We start from the raw sequence: 11,572 nt of genomic DNA on the forward strand, positions 1-11,572 counted from the left end.
TTGTTTTGTTTTGTTTTGGCCTTGTAGCTGCGCCGTGCGAAACCAACTTGCTTTGGAATCTTATTACAAAGAGTTTTAAAAGCGTACATAACAAGTCAATTGTCTCGATTGTTCATCTACCTATTTTGATTAAGAGTACATAACACAATACAGTCAAAACCTGTCTTAGTGGCCGCCTCTCTATGAAGGCCACCTGTCTGTAGTGCCCGGGTAGGTTGTCTCTCTTGAGAAATAAATGTGTGTTTTAGAACCTGTCAAAAAAAGGCCATCTGTCTACAGTGGCCACTTTTTCTATTTTCCTTGATTGGCCTTTTATAGACAAAGTTCGACTGTATTTCCGTTAGAAACTTTATCTGTGTATATAAGGGTGTCAATCTCAATAGCCTTGATGAAGTGACACTTTCAGGAAAACACTCGTGGCCTGGCAGTGACCCTTCAGTGCGTAAGCATGACTTTGTTATATGTTACTTTTTCTATCATTCGTTGTAAAGATATTTTTGACTTAGTAGATAAAGATCGCGTGCTCGATCTTGTAATTGAAAGTCAGTCAGGGAAATGCCTTGTAACCAGAGGGGTTTGAACCTGCCATCCGCTGCTTGCTAGGAAGTGACTCTACCACCAGGCCATAACTGGTCAATGGCACAGTCATAATGAACTGAAAACAAATCTCTCAACTCTCCGGACTCATTCAATTAATATAATCATTTTTTTTAAATCATGAAACAATATGTCTTTTATGTATATTTTGTTATCCGTATTATTTCCGCATGTGAAATGTAAAATCAATTAACTCAACTCAACTCATTCTGACTTATTAATATCCATCAGTCTGCCATTAGGACAATAGCATTGAATGTTATGCTCCTTGGGAGAAGTTTCAATTGTTTGAGCCATCACTATTCACGTTTGGAGATCCACTTGATATTAATTACGTTACACTGCAGGTTTTTCACTCAGCTAAAGCATATTCAATTCAACTAAAATAATTAATTCAACTCATGTCGCAGACTGTTTTCAACTCAACAATATATATGGTATTGCATTTTTAATTTTAGTGAATGTATAAACCTGTACGTTTATCCTATCTCTGCATCATCTTAGGATTTTCTACTTTCTAAATATCTGATGTTACATGTACTATGTTTCCATTGTAAAATAATCTGCTGCTCGGTCCTTAAGCTGTGAATGGTTCTTTCGAGAAAGAAGAAAGAGTTTATTAGAAATGAAATGTATAAATATGAACATTGTACACGCTCCTCCCAACTTGACAGAGAGTCATTGACGTGTATTCCATTGGCGTACTGTCTAAATGTAATCAAGATAGATTTACGCCTCTGCTTTATAGACCGAAAAGTAAAATTTATATTTTTCTGCAGATCGATGAAAATCATGTCGGCATGGAATCAGTTCTTATTTTCACCTTATGTCTAGATCCATTTTTTGTATTCATTCTGTTCCAGAACTGTGAGAGATGTAAGAGTAAAGAAGATAATATACCAGCGACCCTGGCTCCTGCCCATCCGCAACTATTACTTACATAGCACTGAGCTTTCAAAACCTAAAAGATTCAGGATCACGAATTGTCAGAACACTCAATTTTAAAGAATTATGAAGGACGTTTACAAAATTGCATTGACTCTGGATCCGTTACTCTGCTTAGGTCCCGTTTAAACATTTTCTCGAACGGTTTTAATACACCAGCTTCATCACAGTTGGCTTCTTAAAGATTACTTTTGGATATAAGATATCCCCTACTCTGGTTCGTGAATGGGTCCAATGTATTGATTAACGGGTAAAGATCAGAGACCTTCACCCAAACATATGGGTGATCATGTCGCGTGTCCATGATAAGAAAGCGATCAGTCTTCTGGTGGTACGCCCCCAACGGGCTGAAATGTCCCCAGTTCACCTTCGAGTAGTGGTGGAAATTGAGAATAACCCCCGAAGCGGTGCTGGACAGTGCTTCGATGGCTAATTGACGGAACTCATCGACATCGCTCTCATCTCCACTTTTCATGACGACGACGAATCCATGCATCTTCAACAAATCTCCGATCTCTTTAAGGGATGTACCTTCGTTTTTTTGTTGGACATACTGTGCACTACCAATTACTGACCGTGTCTCTTCGTGTTCAAATATGTTGTCTTCGGTGTAGCGGACATCAGTAATGTCGCATTGGTCGTGTATGGATGGATCAGGATATTTATGCGCTAGGACCTGGGAGCTCATGACATGCGCAGCTGATGCAAGACCACAGAATCCTTGTTTCTGTTGCTTGTTGAATAGTCGGATGAGTACAGTTTGCTTGATCAAAGATTCTGTCAATAATTGCTGGCCCTCAGAGGAATCGAGTGCGACTTTCGGGATGACATCGAGCATCTTGTCTACCTAGGCTGTGCAGTTCCTATTTCAAAATAAAAACACATTTATGATGCGGTTATTACTCGATCTTCAATACTTATATACTTATTTTCAATTTAGAGGTTTCGTGGTCTAGTGGAAACGTAACCGGCCACTATTTGCACTATCAGTACAGCACTATTGTTTTGCTTTTCATCGGAAAATATTTAGCGGCGACTCAGCGGAGGGGGGGGGGGGGGTGGAGGGGCGTAGTGACCACAATTTTTGTGTTGCTCGACGGGGAGGGGGTATCGAGCTATTTTGTTTAACTGAACACCCCCTACCCTCTTTTTGGGCAAGGAAGGGGTCGTCTTCTTCTTCTTTTTAAATCTATGTTTGGGCCAGGTTTGAGCATTGTTCGAAATAATTCGTTTGACACTGTAGGAGCTTATTTGGCCAGCTGTCTTCTGAAACGTAACTTTAAATTCCTTCGTTGATTGACAGTGCTGGGGTTCATCATTCAAAATTAATTTAAATACTAGATTAACTAAGAAATGCATTGCTATTTCAACACTTCTGGGGCATTGTTTCATGAAACACTCACAAGTTCACCGACATCCCATTGGAACGTGTGTTAGATTTAGTCCCACGTGTTTCAATGGAATGTCGTTAAACATGAACTTATGACGGTTTCGAGAAACGAAACCCAGTACATTTAGGAAAAAGCATGCACGTTAAGATTACGGGGCTTACTATAAAGACCCCCTCCCCCCTCCCCCCCCCCGAAAAAGCTATATGTCACTATAAAATAGCCTAGACGTATTAACTAATGTTATACATGCTTGTGAACATGAACAACTCAGAACTTTTCCAGATGCTTGCCAGACATAGTAACAACTAATGTATGCAGAGTTGATGCATAGCAGGTGAATCAGATAAATGGTAACCGTGAGTTCTGTAGAGAACATGCATATATTAAAATACGTAATTAACATGTCTATAATAGGCCGTTTACGTAATGTAATCAAATTTGATGCACAAATATACATATAGTGCCTCGTTACAAATTCATTATTATCGCCTGATACGAATGATTGTATGTCACTAGTCATAATGCGTACATTACGTGTTATTTTTCCTGCATAGCAACAGATAATGTATGCGATTCGCATTCTGACTATTGAAATACAATTATCTATAACAGGTGAATAAAATAATTCGTATTGAGGCATTATGTATCAATTTGGTAACATTAGAAAAATTGCCCACAAACTTGAACTGCATTAAAGGTACTATGTCCCATTTGCAGGCCAAAAAAAATGAAAAAGTCAAATTCCAACTGCATTTGAAAGATAATACTAATTTAGAACTTCCCTAAAAAATGTGGGGCTCGAAAATGTCTCCAAGTGGGGAAAATAACGACTATTAGTTGTCAAATTGACTTTAGGGCTATAGAGCCCAAAAGTAATAGTCTTGATTTTTTAGACAATTGGACCGAATGGTCATACGTTTTATGCTGTGCAAAGATTCAATCAGTTTAATCTTGGCCATCACAAGAAGTGGGTTACTGATGTAGACAAATGCTCATGTACCTTTTACAACTCTTTTCATGTATGTTATGACCAAAGAAGAAAAAAGCCAGTCAGTCACTCAATAGTGTCTGACAGTGAAGTCTAGCAAGTAAACGGGTTTCCAACTTTCCTTGCATAATTTGAATATGAGGACACTGCTAACGTTTAAATTTCACAGATAGGACATACAAGACATATTCATAATTCCTGCAAAGTTCTACAGCATTTGAGGTTGGCTGCAAAAGGGACATAGTACCTTTAAATTAATCATTTTGGCTCAATTAAAGACCCTATCCGATGAAAATACAATGGAAAGCTGAAAGAAAGTAGAATAAGAATATAAAGGATTTTAAAAATATCACCCCTTACAGTATTGCACACATTTTAGAGCAAATTATAACCTTCAAAAACCGGGTCAACAGGCGTCAACGAGGGGTTACGGTAGCCTTTAAACAAGGCCACTTGTCTGATAGACGCTGAGCGACTAAAACGAGACTAATCGCGAAAACCCGAGTGCGCGAGAGAGCGAGAAGCCGTCACTCGGTCGCGCGTTCACTCCGGGTATCTAGACTCATCTCAGCCGCTTAGCCAGAGTCACGAGGCCTTGTCAAAAGGCTAGGGTAACGGCAGATACGGTGAAGACATTGTATGTGGACCCGATCAGCTCGTCTATATTGCCGAGGCGATGAGCCGTGCTAAATGAATGCAAAGTCATTGTTGATATGCGTACTCCAGCCCCATAAGATGATGTTGCATCAGTCGATACCTAGTTTTTAGGTCGACAACTTCCGATTTTCAAAGCATCACAATTCGGGTCTTCAGAGAGCTGTTACTCCTCTGATTGACGTTAACAAAGCATATAATTGATATTATTGTAATCTGAGGCTTATGAGCTTTGCATTGATATATAAAGTTCACCTGTTTCACTGATTTTCATTTCCGACAGGGTCTTTAAATCACATATCATACTCGGTCAATATTTAGTCTAAATGGTCAGAGGAGTACGAGTTTTATCATGCATGTGACATGAATATTGCATTCCCTCAACCATCATGCACAAAAATAAGGAATGTATCCGACGCTTCCCTATCAAGCCGTCTGATCACAATCATACGTAATGTGAATACTCACCGAAGAAAACTAGCTAGAAAAGATGTCTCCGGGCTCCAGTGAAATATTAAGCTTCGTGAACGATTGTTGTACGCTATAACGTGCGTTGTATTCAGGAGCACCGAGGGTACAAAGTCTAGCCTTATATAAGCAAGGGAGACAATGAACAGTTATCAATAGGTAAGGGACTTTTAGATTTGCACAACGACAATGTGAATTGCTACGGTCGACGTCTAATGCACTGCCTTGAATGGACGTCACACGTATCAGTCCACGCAAATCTGAAAGTCCCTAATAGCTAGACGTAATATGGCATAGGCCAAAGTAAACGTATGTAGCTTTTTATGTTTTGTTTGTATGGCAGGCCTAAAAAGTTCAAGGAGAATGGATGCAGGCGCGGATCCAGGGGGGGGGGCGAGCAGGCCTTGGCCCCCCCCCCCCCCCCTCCCCGCAAAAAAAAAAAAAAAAAAAAAAAAAAAAAAAAAAGAGAGAGAAGAAAGGAAAAGAGGGGAAAGGGAAAGAGGAGAGAAAGGGAAAGAAAGAAGAAGAAGAAGAAGAAGAAGAATAAAAGAAAGGGGGAAGAAGGAGATCGGGGGACCGAAAGGGCCTTTCCTCCCAGGCTGTTGACCCCCCCCCCCCCCCCTCCAATCAAAAAAATAAGAGAGAAGGAAGGAAAGGGAAAGAAAAAGGAAAAGAGGAGATAGTGGCGTACTAATGGGAGGGGGGGGGCTTTGGGGAAATCAAATTCAAACGTGGTTTATTTATAATTCCACAACGGTGGATTACAAATAATGCTGAAATGACATAATTTCCGAGATTTGTCCTCACTTTTTAGTAAATTATACGTTTGTATATGTGTTTGTTGGAAAATGACAAATTCCTAAATTTACAGCCAGGCACGAAATATGATTCTTGAGATTCCTACATGTCAGGGCCCGAGGTACGGCAGGGATCGGGAGCCTCGAGCTCCCTCCCCCCCCCCCCCCCCCCCCCCCCCACTTTATTTGAAAAAGTATATTAAAGAGAAAAAAAATAGAATGAGCGCTAGAAAGAACGAATAGTTAACTGCCAGTGTTAAAAAATGAGTCAACAAAATATGCTCATCTGACCGTGATTAAATGCCTAAAACCCTTAAGCTTCCGGGGCTCTGCCCCCTGGATTCCACCTAGGGCGCTACGGCGGGCCCTTAGATGCTCATCTGACGGTAATTTAATGCCTAAAACCCCGCTTTTGGGGGGATCCGCCCCCTGGACCCCACGCCAAATAGTGACCTGCCAGTGTCACAAAATAATAGGTATTAAAAAGGCGCGTAGCCAGCCAGGGGGGGGGGGGGGGGGGGGGGCGGTCTCTATACCCAAATCGGAAGAGGACGTAGAAAGTAAAAGGAGCAGACAAAGAAAATCTTTGAAATTCAGACAAGGATTAAGAGTATAGAGAACAGTACAACGTATCGTCTTCTTTCTCTAATAATTTAATGAAACGTCAAAGCTTCGCGCAGGAGGGGAGGGGGGGGGACTGAACTCAGACAAGGATTAAGAATCGAGAACGGTACAGTGAATCGTCTTCTTTCTCTCATAATCTTATGAAACGTCAAAGCTTTTGCGCGGGAGGGGGGAACCTGAATTCAGACGAGGATTCAGAGGCGAGAACGGTAATATAGGTTTTCCCGGCCAATTTCGTCAAAGCAGCGATCAATTTCACTAACGTGCATTCATGTTCGAGCAAATTTTCTCCACTCGTTGCTTCCCTGTTTCATTTTTAAACTTTTTGCATTCAATTTCGTTTCGAGTCACCGAATTTTCGAAACAAGCACATTCAAATTAACGTTTGGTTCAGTCAATTTGGAAATGCGTTATAGCGTCATTCGATTTCGCCAAAGTTGAGTGGGAGGACAATTCTTTGTCGAATTGCGGTTTCATTTTCGTCTATGGGCAACCTCTTTCGCAATCGGGTCATTCAAATTAAAACTAGACCTCATAATTATTGTATGAGGCTCGATGTTTATTCGGATATTCACTTTTTCATGTTCATTTGTTTATTATTTTTCTCTATGATCTTTTCTGACATGATTTCACATTACACAATCTTCTTATTTGTCTGATATATTTATATTGCATTCAATATTTTCTCTTTCTGTCGATCTTTATTTTTGATGAAACATTTCTTTATACAGTCATGTCTTCATATATTTCATTATAAATGAAGTTATTTTTTAAATGTTTTTTTTTTTTGTATCAATCTGGATTGAGTGGGTAATCTTTCTTTCTTTTCATTTCACATATTTTTCTTTATTCATCATTGTATTATGTTTCCATCATGGCCATGTCTAAAGCTCAACTCTACCGCTGTCCAGGATCTGTGTATAATTATATAGCTTGTTCTTACAAGAAGAAGAGAAGTCACAAATTGTGCGCCTTCTCTGGGGACAGTTACCTGTGTCATGACAGATATCTGCTAACGAATACGCATAATCATTCCTACAAGTAAACTTAGCATTAAATTATTCAAACAGAAGTATATTAAGTGACAAATTAACATCAAATGAAAAGCAATGCACAAATGTCACATATGGATGCCTAATCACGAAATTGAATGCTCGAATACATACCACCGTCTGTCCGGCGCGAATTTGAATGCTCTTTGCACGCTTTTCTAAATTGAATGCTCGTTTTGCACTTCTCCGTGACAAGAGTATGAAATCGCATGCTACTAAATCAAATTGAACGACGCAATTAGCTTTTTGAATGTTGATCTACATAGTCATTCAATTTCGCACGAACTTGAATGAACGTAACGTTAATTCGGATGCTAAGTTTACGAAGTTGGGCGGGAAAACCTATAATAATCTTTAATGAAACGTAAAAGCTTCCGCGTTTTGCGCGAGGTTGGAGGGGGAACTAAATTCCGACGAGGATTATTTTCGAGAACGGTACAACGAATCTTCTTTTTTCTCTATTGATTTAATGAAAGTTAAAAGCTCCGCGCGGGGGGGGGAACCTGAATTCAGACGAGGATTAAGATTCGAGAACTGTACAGCCAATCGTCTTCTTTCTCTAATGATTTAATGAAACGTAAAAGCTTCCGCGCTTCGCGCGGGAGGGGGGGGGAAACCTGAATTCAGACGAGGATTAAGAGTCGAGAACTCTACAACGAATCGTCTTCTTTCTCTCAGAATCTTATAAAACTTAAAAGCTTCCGCGCTTCGCGCGGGAGGAGGGGGGAGAACCTGAATTCAGACGAGGATTAAGAGTCGAGAACGGTACAACGAATCGTCTTCTTTCTCCAATGATTTAATGACACGTAAAAGCTTCCGCGCTTCGCGCAGGAGGGGGAGGGGGGGAACTGAATTTAGACGAGGATTAAGAGTCGAGAACGGTTCAACGAATCGTCTTCTTTCTCTAATGATTTAATGAAACGTAAAAGCTTGGGGGGGGACCTGAATTCAGATGAGGATTAAGAGTCGAGAACTCTACAACGAATCGTATTATTTCTTTAATAGTTTTAATGACACGTAAAAGCTTCCGCGCTTCGCGCAGGAGGGGGAGGGGGGAACTGAATTTAGACGAGGATTAAGAGTCGAGAACGGTACAACGAATCGTCTTCTTTCTCTAATGATTTAATGAAACGTAAAAGCTTCCGCGCTTCGCGCGGGAGGGGGGGGGGAAACCTGAATTCAGACGAGGATTAAGAGTCGAGAACTCTACAACGAATCGTCTTCTTTCTCTCAGAATCTTATAAAACTTAAAAGCTTCCGCGCTTCGCGCGGGAGGAGGGGGGAGAACCTGAATTCAGACGAGGATTAAGAGTCGAGAACGGTACAACGAATCGTCTTCTTTCTCCAATGATTTAATGACACGTAAAAGCTTCCGCGCTTCGCGCAGGAGGGGGAGGGGGGAACTGAATTTAGACGAGGATTAAGAGTCGAGAACGGTACAACGAATCGTCTTCTTTCTCTAATGATTTAATGAAACGTAAAAGCTTGGGGGGGACCTGAATTCAGATGAGGATTAAGAGTCGAGAACTCTACAACGAATCGTATTATTTCTTTAATAGTTTTAATGAAACTTCAAGGCTTCCGTGCTTCGCGCAGGAGGGGGAGGGGGGTGGACTGAATTTAGACGAGGATTAAGAGTCGAGAACGGTACAACGAGTCGTCTTCTTTCTCTAATGATTTAATGAAACGTAAAAGCTTCCGCGCTTCGCTCGTGAGGGGGGAACCTGAATTCAGACGAGGATTAAGAGTCGAGAACTCTACAACGAATCGTCTTCTTTCTCTCATAATCTTATAAAACTTAAAAGCTTGGGGGGGGGACCTGAATTCAGATGAGGATTAAGAGTCGAGAACTCTACAACGAATCGTATTATTTCTTTAATAGTTTTAATGAAACTTCAAAGCTTCCGCGCTTCGCGCAGGAGGGGGAGGGGGGGGGGGACTGAATTTAGACGAGGATTAAGAGTCGAGAACAGTACAACGAGTCGTCTTCTTTCTCTAATGATTTAATAAACGTAAAAGCTTCCGCGCTTCGCGCAGGACGGGGGGGGCTGAATTACGACAAGGATTAAGAGTCGAGAACTCTACAACGAATCGTCTTCTTTCTCTAATAATTTAATAAATCGTAAAATTTTTCGCGCTTCGCGCGGGAGCGGAAAAACTAAATTCAGACGAAGATTTTGAGTCGAGAACGGTACAACGAATCGTCTTCTTTCTCTAATAATTTAATGCAACGTCAAAGCTTCCGCGTTTCGTGGAGGAGGGTGGGGGAAAACTCGCCCCTCTCTGCACCGACCCCCCCCCCCCCCTCCGCATTACGTCACTGTTGGTCATCGTTACGTACCAATATTTGGCTCGCATAATTTCAAATTTGGCCCCCCCCCCCCCCCCCCTAAGAAATCCTGGATCCGCGCCTGGGATGGTCCAGTGAACATTAGCTGATAGTTTTCGGAAATTAAAGTTAAATAAACGAATTACCCGGTATATTACCAGGGAGAATGTGATATAACAATGGAAAAACTGACAAGCCATAGATTACAATAATATAAATTATATGCTTTTAAGTGTCTTTTCGAGGAGTAACAGCTCTCTTTAAACTTGACGTCTAACGCTATGAAAATCGGAAGTTGTCGAACTAATAAATAGCTATCGATTTGATGACATCATCTTGAATTTGTGTTTGTTTATCAAATGACGAAAAAGTTTGAGAAATATGTTGCAGTTTTGTAATAAACTATATGTTATGTACGAAAAAGAATTGGAGTTTTGAGAAATAAAAATCAATGAATACAAAGAATCTTATGAGGAGAACGCATATTTTCGATGACTTTGCATTTATTAAGCACGGCTCATCGCCTCAGCTAAACAGGCGAGCCGATCGGGTCCACATTTAAAGATAAAGACCAGTTCTAGTCATGTGATTGCATTGTGAAAGAAACGTTGTGGAATCGATCAGGAAAGGTTGATCATTTAGCATATAAGTCATCAAAATGATAAGAAATTTGACCCAGTTTTAATAAAGCTACAGTCACTGTACACATGAAGATGTATATTGGACTACCCCCACACTTGCGCGTCACGTGCGTTATATCTATCAGGTCCAAATAGGTATAATAATTTACCAAATATATCAATTAGTAGGCGGTTTCTCGGCAAAAATTGTATGATCGCGCCTTAGTCAAAACATATTCTTTCAAATGGTATGTAATAAGAGCTTCCATTACATTTTTTGAGAGGGGGCGTTTCCAAAACTAATCTTTACCTTTAATATCGTTACGTAACTGCGGCAAATTTGGGCCATGTTGGCCCATTTTTTGGAGGGGTGTGGAAATGATTTGTTTAACTTGCTTTTGTGCAATAATTAAAGGGAAATATTGTTGTATTCCGTTCATAATTTGTATGGGATATACAAATATTGGTTGGAAAATTGCCCTTGTGTTGCATTTTTGAAAGTAACTTCAGACACTCAATAGGCCCTCCTCATCAGCTCGAGTTTGCCAAATAACCTGCTATTTTGAGACTCGGGATATTATCCCGAAGCTCGAAATTGCGTCCTCACCAGACCGATACGCTCATCACAAACTAACTCGGACGTGCATGAGCAAATTAGCCCGCTATTTCCAAAAAGGCGGGATAATTTAGAAACAAGACCAAGATTTCTTGGTACATTTTCTCGACCAAATATCCCGGTAATTACAACTGCGGGATGATGAACAGGCCACTTAATTGGCTAATTTGCGATCGAGTTAAAATAGCGGGTTATTTGGCAAACTCGAGCTGATGAGGACAGGCCTGACGGCGGTACGTGGGGCGGGGGCATTTTATCAACATTTGTCCACCGACAACAGTCAGCGCTGACTAAATTTGACCAATCACAGGCCTGGAAAAAGGTCTGCGACAATAGAATTGTTGGTGGAAACGATCACTATGAACATGACGGACAAAGAAAGAGGTCAAAATATACAGTTCCTCAGGTAGAAAAAGAACATCCCTTCCCTGCTATTATGTAAAAATGTGTAGAACAGGTGTCACATGCATATTCACCTGTTCTACACTTTT

The 11,572-nt window shown here is 40.7% G+C and overlaps 1 protein-coding gene across 1 annotated transcript; it reads right to left on the minus strand.

Annotated features, from left to right (window-relative positions):
• Positions 1–5,263, minus strand: LOC100890726 (glutathione gamma-glutamylcysteinyltransferase 2). The gene is made up of 2 exons (XM_003730535.3): positions 5,044–5,263; positions 1–2,405 (listed from the first exon to the last, which is right to left on the minus strand). Exon 2 carries the CDS (start codon positions 2,378–2,380, stop codon positions 1,721–1,723), a length of 660 nt encoding a protein of 219 aa, XP_003730583.1. The 5' UTR covers positions 2,381–2,405; positions 5,044–5,263; the 3' UTR covers positions 1–1,720.
• Positions 5,264–11,572: the final 6,309 nt, after the last annotated feature.

The sequence above is a fragment of the Strongylocentrotus purpuratus genome, unplaced genomic scaffold, assembly GCF_000002235.5.
Source record: "Strongylocentrotus purpuratus isolate Spur 01 unplaced genomic scaffold, Spur_5.0 spur5_scaffold_13, whole genome shotgun sequence".
NCBI lineage: Eukaryota > Metazoa > Echinodermata > Echinoidea > Camarodonta > Strongylocentrotidae > Strongylocentrotus > Strongylocentrotus purpuratus.

Coding starts and splice junctions, on each gene's coding strand:
- LOC100890726 (XM_003730535.3), bottom strand. CDS start 2,380: ATGCTCGATGTCATCCCGAAAGTCGCACTCGATTCCTCTGAGGGCCAG.